This window comes from Microcaecilia unicolor, chromosome 7 (assembly GCF_901765095.1).
Source record: "Microcaecilia unicolor chromosome 7, aMicUni1.1, whole genome shotgun sequence".
Taxonomy (NCBI): domain Eukaryota; kingdom Metazoa; phylum Chordata; class Amphibia; order Gymnophiona; family Siphonopidae; genus Microcaecilia; species Microcaecilia unicolor.
The window spans coordinates 11,122,653-11,139,981 of NC_044037.1; the positions used below are offsets into that span (position 1 = coordinate 11,122,653).

Genomic DNA, 17,329 nt, shown 5'->3' on the forward strand with positions numbered 1-17,329 from the left:
GAAATAAGTTTTGCAAATTGGATAGACTATGCTTTTTGGTAAACAGAGACTTGACCTCATGGTTTTGAAGCCCTGGATATGGATGGAGGAGAGGGAAGAGAAAAGAAGAAAATGCACATGGGTAGAGATGAGGGAAAGGGAAGAGAGGAGAAAAACTGCACATGGATGGAGAAAATAGGCAAAAGCTAGATCAACTGTATACCTCCTCCCATCAAGTCCGCAGAGGACCCAGCTTTTACTTATGGATGTAGGACAAGAAATGAAGAAGAAAGGAGGAAAGTAAAGAAATAGACAGGAAGCCCTGGAAATGGAGTTAAGAGAACAGAGAGAGAGAGAGCAGCAGAATCATAGACTGAGAACAACATGATCAGAAAAACAAAGTCACCAGACAATAAAGGTAGAAAAAATCATTTTAATTTAAGTGTTTTGAATATGTCCAATTTGAGAATTTACATCTGCTGTCTTATTTTGCACTCTATAGGAGGAATCATGTTTCGTTTTGTTTTCATGGTACTGTTCTGCATGCAGAGTCTAGCTTCTTAGGATTTCAGGTTGATTTTTGAAGAATTTGAAGAGAGGCTATCTCTGTTCTGCATGCCTGTTTATATGCACCATTGCTGGTAAAAGGGGTGTGGCTACCATAGGGGCAGAGCCATAGATAATGACCCTGCCCCTAAGGTTACCCATAATGAGTACCGGTACCTTTTTTCCTACCAAAAAAGCACTGGCACTAATAATGTGTAAAAAGAAAAGGTTTTGAAAAGCAAGTGTGTTAATTTTGCAGTTAGTGTGTTTTAGAAAAATAAACTGGTATAGTGCGTGTTATTTTTGTGCGCATTTTACATAGACACACAGTTTGGTCATGTTAGATGTATAAAAATATGGTAATTCTGCTTAAGTGCCCATTCCAAAAAGACATACAAACAAATCCGTTTTGTTTCTTAAAAACATCCTATATAATAATTCTCACCTCCAACGTTCTGACTTGCTGCCTGGAACCGTGGCTCATTCCGAGTTGGTCTGCTAGGCTCCGTAGATCAGGCTGACATCACCGTAGCCATTATGATGTCAACTTCAGAACCGGGGGGGGGGGGGGGGGGAACCATGCCTCTCAACTGATCCATGTCCCGAGGAGAGTCGCTGGACATGGGTGGCTGCAGGGGGGGCAGGGGAGAGAGGAGGGTCGCTGGACATGGGTGTCTGGGTGTGGGGCAGGGGAGAGAGAAGGGTCGCTGGACATGGGTGTCTGGAGGGGGGGCAGGGGAGAGAGGAGGGTTGCTGGACATGGGTGTCTGGGTGTGGGGCAGGGGAGAGAGAAGGGTCGCTGGACATGGGTGTCTGGAGGGGGGGCAGGGGAGAGAGGAGGGTCGCTGGACATGGGTGACTGCAGGGGGGGCAGGGGGTTGCTGGACATGGGTGGATGCAGTTGGCGCAGGGGGAGAGGAGGGTCGCTGGACATGGGTGGCTGCAGGGGGGGCAGGGGAGAGAGGAGGGTCGCTGGACATGGGTGTCTGGAGGGGGGGCAGGGGAGAGAGGAGGGTCGCTGGACATGGGTGGCTGGAGGGGGGCTGGGGAGAGAGGAGGGTCGCTGGACATGGGTGGCTGCAGGGGGGCAGGGGGTTGCTGGACATGGGTGGCTGCAGGGGGGCAGGGGGTTGCTGGACATGGGTGGCTGCAGGGGGGGCAGGGGGTTGCTGGACATGGGGGGCAGGGGAGAGGGGAGGTTCGCTGGACATGGGTGGCTGCAGTTGGCGCAGGGGGAGAGGAGGGTCGCTGGACATAGGTGGCTGCAGGGGGGGCAGGGGAGAGAGGAGGGTCGCTGGACATGGGTGGCTGCAGGGGAGCCGAGGAAAACCTTGCTAGCGCCCGTTTCATTTGTGTCAGAAACGGGCCTTTTTTACTAGTGTATCACTAATCGGGCATAAATATCCAGGAAGATGATTCTACTCTGTAGGTCTGTGAATGAGAGATGAACGTTTTCTGGTTCTTACAAAATGAGTCCTTCTTATTCTAGTATTTAGTACTGTATACACAAGCTACCTTGAGTGAATGCTAAATACAAGCAAATGCATCTGACGTACAAGTTAATGTAATATAGTTGTCAAAAATGTGGTGGAATGCAGATAAAAGCATAATATAGTCTCTGGCACCCCGAGTGGTTCTCTGCATTTTAGAACCATGGAACATAACTTTATCACTTTGATTCTTGAAGCATGTAGACTAGACAACAGGCGTTTGTATTTGTGCAGCTGCTGCTTTTTATGAGTGCATATATGTATATATACATCTGTATTTTTATTTTGTTAGAGAAAGTCCGAGATGTTTTGATGTCCTATGTAGAGGAGCAATTTCAGGTAAGCTTACACTTTATACTGTTCATACCTTCTACGTTGTTTTTGGACCTCCAGCTTAAATCAAAAATGGCTTATTTTGAACAGTAGTGCTAAGAGCCTTTATTTGCAGTTACCTGGGGCTTTTCTGCTGTTGTTTCTCCCCATTCAATCCTATCTCAGCCCAGCCATTATCATGATGGTGCTCATGGATCTTGGCTAGCATGGCTTTTAACTGGCCACTGAATGTCACTGTTGTGTGATGGATGAGACTCCCTTACTTCTCATCCCCCATAAGGGCTGCAACTACCATGTATGCAATATCCCCAGCCCCTGCCAGGCCTGGAAGCTGATACAGTCATACAGAATTTTTTTATTAAACTCTACCCATCCCTTCCCAATGGATCTGTAAATCTTCTTTCCTATACTTTTGAGTGAATGGTTGCCATATGGTATTAAAGTCAGTCTTAACTTGTAATTCACATTCCATATTCTACTATAGACCCTTTCCTGCTAGGGTACATAAGTACATACGGTAAGTACATAAGTAATGCCATACTGGGAAAAGACCAAGGGTCCATCGAGCCCAGCATCTTGTCCACGATAGCGGCCAATCCAGGCCAAGGGCACCTGGCAAACTTCCCAAACGTACAAACATTCTATACATGTTATTCCTGGGATTTTGGATTTTTCCAAGTCCGTTTAGTAGCGGTTTATGGACTTTTCCTTTAGGAAACCGTCCAACCCCTTTTTAAACTCTGCTAAGCTAACCGCCTTCACCACATTTTCCGGCAATGAATTCCAGAGTTTAATTACACGTTGGGTGAAGAAAAAGTTTCTCCGATTTGTTTTAAATTTACTACACTGTAGTTTAATCGCATGCCCCCTAGTCCTAGTATTTTTGGAAAGCGTGAACAGACGCTTCACATCCACCTGTTCCACTCCACTCATTATTTTATATACCTCTATCATGTCTCCCCTCAGCCGTCTCTTCTCCAAGCTGAATAGCCCTAGCCTCCTCAGTCTTTCTTCATAGGGAAGTCATCCCATCCCCGCTATCATTTTAGTCGCCCTTCGCTGCACATTTTCCAATTCTACTCTATCTTTCTTGAGATGCGGCGACCAGAATTGAACACAATACTCAAGGTGCGGTCGCACCATGGAGCGATACAACGGCATTATAACATCCTCACACCTGTTTTCCATACCTTTCCTAATAATACCCAACATTCTATTCGCTTTCCTAGCCGCAGCAGCACACTGAGCAGAAGGTTTCAGTGTGTTATCGACGATGACACCCAGATCCCTTTCTTGGTCCGTAACTCCTAACGTGGAACCTTGCATGACGTAGCTATAATTCGGGTTCTTTTTTCCCACATGCATCACCTTGCACTTGCTCACATTAAACGTCATCTGCCATTTAGACTTGCTTGCTTCCATGCGAATGTCAGTGCCATCCTTGCCACAGTATCCCATTAGCTTATTCTGTGTAGGCGTCATCCCTGTTATTGGTTGATTCCAAAGACAACCTGCATTGATTTCAATATAGTTTTTCCTATTATGCTCATTGCCTCAATACACTTTTAATTTGAGACACCTCATCAAATGTGAATGATGTCCCCCCCTTTTTTCCTATAATCTCTCCATAATTTATTATCTATCCTCGTGTAAATCTTGTGCAGCCTATCAGGGGTGTACTACCAGCAATGCAGAAGCTTATATCCATTTTCCACTAAGGAGATGGAAATTGATAGTTTTATTAATTTTATCATAAAGTTGCTTCCACCGACTCATACTTTTCCCATTCTAAAATATATTTTCCCTTTTCTTGAATCAGTTGGGCAAGCAATTTATATATAACTGTGACTCCCTCCTTATGGCCTCTCTGTTAACTTTTTGAAAAGGTGTTAAGATTTTCAACATTCTTCTTCTCATGATGCACTTACATAGTGCTAAAATTGTTGACACACACCCAACTAGTTATTATGTAAGAGATACTGTTACATACTCTGTGAACCAAGGACATCTCATTTCCCATGAGGCAATCTGACACTGCACGTATATATATATATAATGCATGTAAAATGTCTTTAAGAGTTCATCATTTTTAGTACTTGGCATTTAACGAGACTATGATAAAATGAGAAGAATGGTGAAAAAAAAACCAACTTAGAGGAGCAGCTGTGAAGATAAAAAATTTACATCAGGTGTGAATGTTTTTCAAAAATACCATCCTGGAAGCCCAGGCCAAATATATTCCATGTATTAAAAAAGGAGTTAGGAAGGCCAAACGACAGCCGGCATGGTTAAAACGTGAACTGAAGGAAGCTGTTGTAGCTAAAAGAAAATTATTCAGAAAATGGAAGAAGGATCTGAATGAAAATAATAAGAAATGGCAAGTCAAGTGCAAAACACTGATGAGGAAGGCAAAGAGAGACTTTGAAAAAAAGATTGCGTCGGAGGCAAAAACACACAGTAAAAAATATTTTTGAGGCATATTAAAAGTAAGAAGCTGGCAAAAGAGTTGGATCACTAAGTGTCCAAGGGGTAAAAGGGGCACTTAGGTAAGAGAGAGCCACAGCAGTGAGGTTAAATCAATTCTTTGCTTCGGCCTCACCAAGACGATTTGGGAAAGATACCGGTGCCAGAAATGGTATTTGAAGCTGAAGAGCCAGAGAAACTGAATGAAATCTCTATAAACCTGGAAAATGTAATGGCGCAAATTTGACAAATTGAAGAGTAGCAAATCGCCTGGACTGATGGTATTTATCCCGGAGTACTGATAAAATTGAAAAATGAACTTGCAGAACTATTGTTAGTAATATGTAATTTATCTTTAAAATCAAGCATGGTACCAGAAGATTGGAGGGTGGCCAATGTAACACCCATTTTTAAAAAAAGGTTCCAGAGGTGATCCAGGAAATTATAGATCAGTGAGCCTGACGTCGGTGCTGGGCAAAATGGTAGACTATTATAAAGAACAAAATTACAGAGCATATTCAAAAGCATGGATTAATGAGACAAAGCCAGCATGGATTTAGTGAAGGGAAATCTTGCCCTTTTCCTGGATTGGCTGCTGTCGTGGACAGGATTCTGGGTTCGATGGACCCTTGGTCTTTTCCCAGTGTGGCATTATGTAATATGTACTTATAATCTATTACATTTTTTTTGAAGGGGTGAACAAACATGGATAAAGGTGAGCCGGTCGACGTGTACCTGGATTTTCAAAAGGCATTTGACAAAGTACCTCATGAAAGACTCCGGAGGAGATTGGAGAGTCATGGGATAGGAGGTAGTGTCCTATTGTGGATTAAAAACTAGTTAAAAGATAGAAATTAGAAAGTAGGATTAAATGGTTAGTATTCTGAATGGTGAAGGGCAGATAGTAGGGTTTCCCAGGGGTCTGTGCTGGGACCACTGCTTTTTAACATATTTATAAATGATCTAGAGATGGGAGTAACTAGTGAAGTAATTAAATTTGCTGATGACACAAAGTTATTCAAAGTTTTTAAATCTCAAGAGGATTGTGAAAAATTACAAGAGGACCTTACGAGATTGGGAGACTGGGCATCTTAAATGGCTGATGATGTTTAATGTGAGCACGTGCAAAGTGATGCATGTGGGAAAGAGGAACCCTATTTACAGCTACATAATGCAAGGTTCCACATTAGGAGTCACCGACCAGGAAAGGGATCTAGGTGGTGTTGTTGATGAAACCCTCTGCTCAGTGTGTGGTGGCGGCGGCTAAGAAAGCAAATAGAATGTTGGGTTTTATTAGGAAAGGAATGGAAAACAAAAATGAGGATGTTATATTGCCTATGTATCACTTCATGGTGCGACTGCACCTTGAATATTGTGTTCAATTCTGGTCATCGCATCTCAAAAAGATATAGTGGAATTAGAAAAGGTACAGAAAAGGGTGACAAAAATGATAAAGGGGATGGGAATGACTTTCCTGTGAGGAAAGACCAAAGTGGCTAGGGCTCTTCAGCTTGGAGAAAAGATGTCTGAGAAGAGACGATAGCGGTCTATAAAATAATGAGTGGAGTGGAATGGGTAGATGTGAATCGCTTGTTTTTTCTCTTTCCAAAAATACTAGGACTAGGGGGCATGCAGTGAAGCTACAAAGTAGGAAATGAAAAACATTTGAGAAAATTATTTCTTCACTTGCTGCGTAATTAAACTCTGGAATTCGTTGCCAGAGAATGTAGTAAAAGCAGTTAGCAGGTTTAAAAAAAGGTTTGGATAACTTCTAAAAGAAAAGTCCTTGAGCCATTATTAGGATGGACTTGGGAAAAATCCACTGCTTATTTTTAGGATAAGTAGCATAAAATGTATTGTACTGTTTTGGGATCTTGCCAGGTATTTGTGACCTGGATTGGCCACTATTGGAAACAGGATGCTGGGCTTGATGGACCTTCGCTCTGTCCCAGTATGGCAACACTTATGTTCTTACTAGTAAAAGAGGCCCGTTTCCGAAAGAAATGGGCGCTAGCAAGGTTCCACGCCTCCCTCCCTCCCTCTCCTCAGAGTTCCAGCCCCGCTACCTCCCTCCCTCCCTTCCTCCCTCTCCTCCAAGTTCCAGGATGCCCCTCCCTCCCCTCACCTCCACTCCGAGTTCCACGCCCCCCCCCCCCTCCGAGTTCCAGACCTCCGCACCTCCCTCCCTCTCTCTCTGTCCCCTCTGAGTGCAAGCATGACCTGTCCTCCGACAGCGCCTCGCCTTCCTGCGTGCTAGGTGTAATTTTAAAATTCTTACCTTGGGGTCCGGCGTCTGCAGTGAAGGCAAACAGTGTTTCAGATTGCCTTCCCATGTGTCTCAACTCTGCCTCGGGTCCCGCCCTCATTTCCTGTTTCCGGAAGGGCGGGACCCGAGGCAGAGCTGAGACACATGGGAAGGCAGTCTGAAGCGCCGCTTGCCTTCACTGCAGACGTCGGACCCCGAGGTAAGAATTTTTAAATTACAGCCAGCACGCAGGAAGGCGAGGGGCTGCTGGAGGACAGGTCGTGCTTGCACTCGGAGGGGAGAGGGAGGGAGGCGCGGGGCCGTGGAACTTGGAGGAGGGGGGAGGGACATCCTGCAACTCGAAGGGGAGGGGGGCCTGTAACTCGGAGGAGAGGGAGGGAGAGAGGGGGGCATTAAACTCGGAGGAGAGGGGGAGGAGAAGAGGGGAGCCTGCAACTAGGAGGGAGGGGGGCGATTCTCTACTCACCTTCGCTGGCTGGTGCTGGGTTCCCTTCCCTTTCACTGATCCGCCCTCTGACGTCATTGCCAGGGCGGACCAATGGGAAGTGTGTTACGAACCCAGGCATCCAGACAGAGGTGCAAATTATTATATAGATGTTCTCTATGGATTGAAAACCACTGGCTCCAGGCCGTCGTCAGGATATACCATAAAATTCTCACTCTGACTCATAAACTTTTCTACTCGGGGATTCTACCTATCTCTCCTCCCTACTTATCCTTTATACCCCTGAGAGGGCTCTTTGCTCTCTCAATGATAATCATCTTCAAATTCCTCCATTTAAACAGGTGCACTATGAATCCACCGAGCCTTCTTTTCTTTTGGCTCTCCCCCTTCCTCTGGAATTCCCTTCTTTCTGCAATCCAACTCGAACCCTTGCATCCCAAATTTCGAACACGCCTGAAGACCTATCTTTTTGAGAAGGCATACAATATACAGTTGGGCCTTAATGATTGTCTGGAGAATCCAGTAGCTCAGTGGTTCCCAAACTGTGTTCCGTGGCACCCTGGTGTGCCATAGTGAACTCTCAGGGGTTCCACGGTGCATCGCTCCCTACTTCCCCTCCCGCAAATCTAGCATCTGCCGCTTCTTCCCTTTCGCCACTGCAGTACTTGCAGCTTACATTTTCGGGCTGTCTGCAATTCACGCAGGCACTTCGAGGACTTCCCTCTGCCGCGTCTGGCCCTCGCAACAGGTAGTTGCATCAGAGAGGGCTGGACATGGTAGACTGGGAAGGCCCATTGTGCCTGTGTGAATGTGGACGACCCAAAAATGTAAGCCGCAAGCACTGCGGCGGGGGAAGGAGAAGGAAGCGGCAGTGATCCTGGACCTGCAGGAAGGAAGGTAGCAAGTGATGCTGGATTTAGGGAAGGCAGAGGTGTGCTGGTGTGAAAGGAGGGGGCTGCAGGGAGCCAAAGGTGTGCTGGTGTGAGAGGAGGGGGCTGCAGGGAGGCAGAGGTGTGCTGGTGTGAGAGGAGGGGGCTGCAGGGAGGCAGAGGTGTGCTTGTGTGAGAGGAGGGGGCTGCAGGGAGCCAAAGGTGTGCTGGTGTGAGAGGAGGGGGCTGCAGGGAGGCAGAGGTGTGCTGGTGTGAGAGGAGGGGGCTGCAGGGAGGCAGAGGTGTGCTTGTGTGAGAGGAGGGGGCTGCAGGGAGCCAAAGGTGTGCTGGTGTGAGAGGAGGGGGCTGCAGGGAGCCAAAGGTGTGCTGGTGTGAGAGGAGGGGGCTGCAGGGAGGCAGAGGTGTGCTGGTGTGAGAGGGGGCTGCAGGGAAAGGGAGACCCATGTGGGGGGGATGCAGAGACCCATGTGGCTGGGGGCGGGGGTGCCGCAGAGATCCATGTGGCCGGGGGGGAGGGTGCTGCGAAACGAAAAAGTTTGGAAACCCCTGCACTAGCTCATGCAGTCCTACTTGGATATCTGCTCCTCCTCCTTTCCTATTAAAATAATAATGTTCCTTTCTGATCTTTTCTTTTTATTCACTGTGTTTGTTCACTGCCTTGTTGTCCTGTTAGGAAAGGTGGTATATTCAATAAAATAAACCAGCACTTGTATATGTACACGGTGTCTGAAAAAACGGGACCCCCTTACATAGTTTCAAAATACTTTGCAATTGTTTAGACCTTTGAAAATACATTATTATAAGGGCTTTTTTTTTCTTAGTTCATAATTTGTGTTTGAAGTGCAACCTTGACACATTCATGAAGTTTTCAACACCACTGAGCTGTTGGCTTAATGAATTCTGGAGTGTCATTAATTAAGAGCTCAACTGTTTTGTGAATTCAATGCGTTGGAACTCCATGAAGGACTTGAATAAACGTAAATGCCCTGTTGAAAAATAAATTAATGTCAGAAGTGTCTCTAATCTCAGACAGATATTTCTGCTGCAGTTTTTGGGTTATCTGGAAAAATGTTGGGTGTCCCGTTTTTTTCTGGAGACAGTGTATATGCCAGTGTTTACGATCTACACATGTTAAGTAGTAGCAGCTAAACATATTTATTTATTTCAGAAAACTACATGTATAACAGCCAATTAAGCAGCCAAGCTTTTAAAGTCACATTTGTACGTTTTTATAGTCCTGTAAAATACTGGAGGGTTAAGCACAGTTGCCTCCTTGATCACTCTTTTAAAACCCCCTTTGAAAGGAGCAGGTTACCTGACACTTTTGCCTGACTTGGAGGTGATACAAAGCCAATTGCAAAAAAAAAAAAAAAAATCCTCTGAAAAATCACACACACGTATATAAATTTTGAACTGCCCAAAACATGCCCCCTATTAACCTGTGTATCTTGCAGCATTTACATTTGCAAATAGTGGAATTGTATGGAGTGGAGGAGTGGCCTAGTGGTTAGGGTGGTGGACTTTGGTCCTGGGGAACTGAGGAACTGAGTTCGATTCCCGGCACAGGCAGCTCCTTGTGACTCTGGGCAAGTCACTTAACCCTCCATTGCCCCATGTAAGCCGCATTGAGCCTGCCATGAGTGGGAAAGCGCAGGGTACAAATGTAACAAAAATAAAATAGATACTATTGGAGATTCTACATGGAATGTTGCTACTATTGGAGATTCTACATGGAATGTTGCTATTCCACTAGCAACATTCCATGTAGAAGGCTGCGCAGGCTTCTGTTTCTGTGAGTCTGACGTCCTGCACGTACGTGCAGGACGTCAGACTCACAGAAGCAGAAGCTTGCGCGGCCACATTGGTGATCTGCAAGGGCCGATTTCTACATGGAATGTTGCTAGTGGAATAGCAACATTCCATGTAGAATCTCCAGTAGTAGCAACAGAATCTCAATAGTAGCAACATTCCATCTAGAATCTCAAAATAGTAGCAACAGTGGAGGAGTGACCTAGTGGTTAGGGTGGTGGACTTTGGTCCTGGGGAACTGAGGAACTGAGTTCGATTCCCGGCACAGGCAGCTCCTTGTGACTCTGGGCAAGTCACTTAACCCTCCATTGCCTGCCGCATTGAGCCTGCCATGAGTGGGAAAGCGCAGGGTACAAATGTATCAAAAATAAAATAAATGCCACACAAGGATTCTAAAGTGTTGAAAACCATTCTAAGAAAGTAATGAGGCATCTGATTGTGACATTGTAAATGATAATCTGTGCCCAGTGATCATTAATTCCAGTATGGAACCTGACACCCCTCTGTTTTCCCTGTCTTGCTCACCCAACTTCAGAGTTTTAGCATTGTAACTCCCTTTCACTGTGGATTACCCTATGCCCTCTTGACAGCACATTGCAGTCATATTATTGCTGTTTTGGACTGTAACTGCCACTCTGTAGTTTACTGCTTGCTTGAGTTGTGCAAGTTCAACAGAGTTAACCTGCCAAAAATTAATTACAAAAAAAAAAATCCATTAAAGATAATGTAGAGGTGTTAATTGTCTTAAGGCCAAGAAAATGTGGGTTTTGGGAATGACTACTGAGCTGAGAGGGACCTAAGTGCTACCCGAAGCTTGTATCTTTAAACAAATAGAGGTACCATTTACCCCACTTTTAAAAATTGGATTTCTTTTAGCAGATCCAACTAATTCACCTAGAAATTAAGATTCAAAATGCAAGCATTTAAATCTGTATATGAACCCTTAATACCAAGGACTCTTCTTTTTAGTGGTGTGTTTGGATGTAGTTTGTTTTGCAGGTTCTTATACCACTTTTAAGTTACATAGTAACATAGTAGATGATGGCAGAAAAAGACCTACATGGTCCATCCAGTCTGCCCAACAAGATAAACTCATATGTGTATACCTTACCTTGATTTGTACCTGTCCTTTTCAGGGCACAGACCGTGTAAGTCTGCCCAGCACTGTCCCCGCCTCCCACCACCGGCTCTGGCACAGACCGTATAAGTCTGCCCAGCACTATCCCCACCTCCCGCCACCGGCTGTGCCACCCAATCTCGGCTAAGCTCCTTAGGATCTATTCCTTCTGAACAGGATTCATAGTAACATAGTAGATGACGGCTTTGCTTCTCTTTGAATTACTTTTGTGACTCATCTCACAGAGGTAGGTTGAGGATGGAACTTACAAACTGCTGTCTTGCTGAATAAGTACCTAAGCTCATCCACCCTTTCTGCCATTTTGGAAAGCAAGTTTCACCATGATCACTGCTGAAGAGGAATGAGTTTATAGAGTTATGTAATCTTGTATTTTGGCAGGTTTTGGAGGCGGTAAAGCAAATTTCTAAGGCCAAGAAAGCATGGCGCTCCCCTTCTTTTGAAGTGAAAACAGTCATAGCTCGGGTCAAAGATTTCGTGAAGAAAGACAGGTTTGCTTCTCCAATTGTTTTAAATTCGCTACGTTGCAGTAATACTTGGCAAGTATTGAGTGCACCGTGGACGATTCTGCATCCCAAATGTGTTACACTAGCAGATGTATTCTGTGCACTATGTTTTTTGAAAACTATAATGACAAGTAGGAACAGTCTACATAAGGTTCTCCCCCCCCCCCCCCCCCCCCCCCCCCCCCCCCCCCCCCCCCCCCCCCCCCCCCCCACCAAATGGAGTTATTTTGAAAAATTTGAGTGTTCACTCAAAATTTAAGGTCAAAACCCCCCCCAAAACAAAATGTTAGTCATATATAGAAAGTTACTTAGATCTCGGACCCACACTTGGTGCACTGACCCTTTCTGTTATGTATTTGAGATATATTCAATAAGTGTTAATTTTAGAATTTCTTTATTTTTAATTTAACTATCTGCTTGTTTTGTTTGTGGTTAAGGCAGAGTGAGCCTTTTTTTCTTCTATGTACTTGACTCCTGATTCACTTGTTCCCTTATGTCTCTCCTTCCTTGGTAACTGCAACCATGTTTGCAAAATATCACATAAGATAGCTCAAGCTTGTTTGGAGAGCTGGGCTTTGGGACATTTGTATCCATTTCTCTAACTGGTATTTGTGACACATACATAAAATGTACCTCCCACACACTTATAATCTTGCTTGTAGTGTCCTTACATACTGCCTGTCCCTAGAGCAGAATGAAAGGAATGTGGAGAGTGTACTTAATGGATGGGGTGGTACCATGGCATGGGACAAGGCCACAGGCTGTGGAGTCTAGTACATGTAAGGCAGCCTGTTCTGCCCTGCAGGCCAGGATTATTTGAGCCCCTGCAATATTTCAGAGGAGAGTCAGGTCTATATCCTTCCCTGCCTGTACTTTGATGTCTTCTTGGGGATATCATTTGCACTCATAGAAATGCTGTGTTACATGTTGTTTGTAGGATATACCACCAAGGTTTGTTACTCACATGGCATTTTATTGGCCCTGAGTTCCTGACATCTGCAGCCAATTTGTGCTGTGGTGCAGGGAAAACCACATAAAAAGGGCACATGTGAAACATGCATAGAAACAGAAAAATGAAGGCGGATAAAGACCATGTGGCCTGTCCAGTCTGCCCATCCATGCCATCTACTCTCTCTTCCTCTCCCTTAGAGATCCTATGTACTTTGTTGGCTTCAATTCAGATACACTCCACTGGAAGGCTGTTCCACAAATTCACCTTTCCATGAAGAAGTATTTCCTTAGATTACGCCTGAGGTCTGACCCCTTGCAGGAAGTAGGGTTTAAGGTTAATAGGGCCAAGATCCAAGTAAGGCCAGTGAGAAGTACAGTGTTTTGGTCAGCAGTTGGGAAGTGGGGGTAAGACACTTACCCCTGAACGTGATTGTCTGTACCTGTGATCGGAAAGGCATAGCAAAAGCAACAATGGGAGGGGCTCGGCAAGAAGAAGTGAATGGCCTAGTGAAAAGCTGGAGCTGAATCCAATCAAAAATGTGTGGCAAGGCTTGAACACTTCCTGGAGAGGATCCCCAGCCAACATCAAAGAGTTTAGGCTAATCTGCCAGGAAGAGTGGGGAAAAAGCTACTGTACATTAGTCCACGTTCGGAGTTGATACTTATCCTACTACTACTTAACATTTCTAGAGCGCTACTAGGGTTATGCAGCGCTGAACAGTTTAACAAAGAAGGACAGACCCTGCTCAAAAGAGCTTACAATCTAAAGGACGAAATGTCAAGTTGGGGCAGTCTAAATTTCCTGCGTAGAGGTATAGTGGTTAGGTGCCGAAGGCAACGTTGAAGAGGTGGGCTTTGAGTAAGGACTTGAAGATGGGCAGGGAGGGGGCCTGGCGTATGGGCTCAGGGAGTCTATTCCAAGCATGGGGTGAGGCGAGACAGAAAGGGTTGAGCCTGGAGTTGGCGGTGGTGGAGAAGGGTACTGAAAGGAGGGATTTATCCTGAGAGCGGAGGTTACGGGTAGGAACATAAGGGGAGATGAGGGTAGAGAGGTAAGGAGGGGCTGCAGAACGAGTGTATTTGTAGGTTAGTAGGAGAAGCTTGAACTGTATGCTAAACTGTATCCTAAATGTCTTATGGCTATTGCTACTGCAAAAGGGGCTCTAACCAAGTATCGAATCAAGGGATGTGTGAAGACTTGTACAATCAAAACTTTATTTTTACATTTTTGAATATTTCTATAATTAATTCTTTCACATTGAAATTGTAGAGTATGTTATATAAATCAATGGAACAACCTCCTACTTTAATGCATTTTGAATAATAATATTTTAGGTAACAGAATGTGAGAAGTGTGCAAAGGGGTGAAGACTTTTTCAAGGCATCATAGTTGTGCATTATGCACTCAGACATAGGGCTGTGTCAGGGAAGGTCTACCCTTACGTTACAAACTTATTTCAGATACATTATTTTTATAGTTAGTGCTTACATTTTTGGGGGCAGTAATCAGTCTTTTCTTGCAAACTGTGCTGGTAGTTTTACTACACAGAAGTTCCCATAATAATAAAAGCCAAACTGTGTTGGTGGGTTTATTTTCATTAATGGCTAATGAAGAATTGAGTGTGTTTTTCCTGGGAGTAATTTTTCTGTGGGATAACACTGCACATAGTTTTGATTTTATGGCGTGGATGAGTGGCCTAGTGGTTAGAGCACCGGTCTTGACATCCAGAGGTGCCCGGGTCAATTCCACTGCTGCTCCTTGTGATTTTAGGCAAATCACTTAACCCTCCATTGCCTCAGGTACAAAATTAGATTATGAGCCCTCCAGGGACAGAAAAATATGCTGTGTACCTGAATATAACTCACCTTGAGCTACCACTGAAAAGGTGTGAGGAAATCTAAATAAATATACAAAATCATGCACAATGTTATTTTGTAGATCTCTATAATATCTTCCCTCAGCCGTCTTTTCTCCAAGCTGAAGAGCCCTAGCCGCTTTAGCCTTTCCTCATAGGGAAGTCATCCCATCCCCTTTATCATCCTCTTTGCGCTTCTCAGTGCCTTTTCAAATTTCACTAAATTTTTTTGAGTTGCGGTGACCGGAATTGTATACAGTATTCAAGGTGCGGTCACACCATGGAGCGATACAAAGACACTATAACATCCTCATTTTTGTTTTCCATTCCTTTCCTAATAATACCTAACATTCTATTTGCTTTCTTAGCTGCTGCCGCACACTGAGCAGAGGGTTTCAACGTATCATCAACGATGACACCTAGATCCCTTTCCTGGTCGGTGACTCCTAATGTGGAACCTTTGTGTCACATGGCTGTAGTTCGAGTTCCTCTTTCCCACATTCATCACCGCACTTGCTCACATTAAACATCATCTGCCAGTCTCGTAAGGTCCCCCTTCAGTCCTTCACAATTGTCTTGTGATTTATCAACTTTGTGTCAGCAAATTTAATTACCTCACTAGTTACTCCCTTCTCTAGGTCATCTATAGATATGTTAAAAAGCAGCGGTCTCAGCTCAGACCCCTGGGAAGCCCCACTATCTACCCTTCCTCCATTGAGAATACTGACCATTTAACCTTACTCTCTGTTTTCTATCTTTTAACCAGTTTTTAATCCACAATATAACACTACCTCCTATCCTATGACTCTCCAATTTCCTCTGGAGGCTTTCATGAGGTACTTTGTCAAATGCCTTTTGAAAATCCAGATACACGATATCAATCGACTCACCTGGACAAATCTTTTCACCATTAAATGGTCATTTTGTGTTAGTGCTGTGCAGGCATCATGCATCCTGCTGATATTGTGTGTCTACCAGCATCTCTGCGCCAGTCACATAAACTAGTAGCTCTAGGTTATAGAGAGAATTGTTGTGAACCCTGAGACAGGTGGCTCCATCTGCCTAAACACAGCCCGTGTCTGTCCCTTTTCCTGGTGCTTTGAATAAAAGGTTTGTCTAGCAACATCTTCTGAGTTGGCTCGTCATTTGATCAGCCTCTACTCTCTCCTTGTTTGGCATACAGCAGCGCCACCAGAAGGTACCTTTAATCCCCTTGGATGTAACCCATCTGGCTCCTTTGCTTTGTTTACTTTTAGTGTAGCTAGCTCCTCGCCATCTTTTGAAAATTGTTCAAGGTTTACAACACTTTTATTCCTCTGTGTTGTTTTCTGCAGTCCTGCACTCGAATCCCCCTCAGCTTCTATATATTCTTTCTCTTTACCCTTCAGTCTGATGATGTCACTTGCACTTTCTCCCATCACTAACAAGTGGGGAAAGCATGCAGAGCAAACCCCTGTTCGTGTGTGTGTTTGTGTTGAGGCATTTTCATGATGGTACCTTTTACAGAGTAAGGTCAATTTGTGGGCTGATGGGGCAGTAGAGAGGCAGATTAAAAGGAGTAAGTCTCTAATTGCTATGTTATCATGCTGCAGAAGCTGAATTTAATTTTCCCCATAGAAATGCATTGGGCCAGTTTTTTGGGGAGCTTGTTTTTCTAGAACCCTAGTCTGATTTTGGCTCATTTTCAAACTAGATGTGTTTCTTCAACTGTTCTCACACACTAAGGCATATGTTTACTAAGGTGCATTAGCATTTTTAACGCACCTTTAAATTTAAGGCACATTAAATGCTAACGTTGTTATACCTTTCTATGGGCGCTTTAGCGTAACGCTCGTAAACCATTTACGCGCATTAAAAATGCTAATGCGCCCATATCGTACCTTAGTAAACACAGTCATAAATTTCATCTCATTCTGTTAAATTTTCAGAGTTATTTTGCTCCCACACAGATGGCCTTAGATCTTCATTCCCTTTTGTTTAATTCTTGTCAACTTCCATTGGGTTGGAAAAAATAAGACTTGTCTCTCCATTTTACTTTGGCAATTTTTCTCTTTGTTTACATCTTTGCTTTCCTGAGTACTTTTCCAGTTTCCTTTAACTTTAGAAGATATTGTTGCTTGTCTTCCTCTTTCAGTGATGATCTCTTGTAACTTATGCAGGCTTTTTTTTTTCATCTGCTGCTTCTGAGAACCATAGCAGCCTCCTTTCCCCTCTTTCCTTGATTTGCTTTCATAACATAGGTTCGCTGCTCTTAAAATATCTCCTTTGAATTTTCCCCTCTGTTTTCCCCCAAGGTGTTTCCACCCAACTAACCCTGACTCGAGGTAGCACCCCAATCGTGACAAAGCTAGTTTTCTTGACGTCTAGGATTCTCCCTAAATGAACCCGTTCTACAAGTGTTCTAATATGGGAACCACACCACCCAGTGATCACCAACAATAACATCAGAAACGCTATTCCTAGTCATAAGCACCAGGTCCCTCATGGTTTCCATTTTTAGTAATTTATTTATTTGTTTCATGGATTTGTTATACCACCTTTGAAGGAGGAACAGGGGTGATATGATACAGACGTTCAAATATTTGAAAGGTATTAATCCGCAAACAAATCTTTTCCGGAGATGGGAAGGCGGTAGAACGAGAGGACATGAAATGAGGTTG

At 44.3% G+C, this 17,329-nt stretch overlaps 1 protein-coding gene across 2 annotated transcripts in view; it reads left to right on the plus strand.

The window, feature by feature from the left end:
- Positions 1-17,329, plus strand: part of LAS1L (LAS1 like, ribosome biogenesis factor) — a 77,636-nt gene that overhangs the window by 14,076 nt on the left and 46,231 nt on the right. For both annotated transcript variants that reach the window (XM_030210036.1, XM_030210037.1), the window contains exons 6-7: positions 2,308-2,354; positions 11,738-11,847. In XM_030210036.1, the coding sequence (XP_030065896.1) occupies positions 2,308-2,354; positions 11,738-11,847 (157 nt within the window). The remainder of the gene's footprint in view (positions 1-2,307; positions 2,355-11,737; positions 11,848-17,329) is intronic.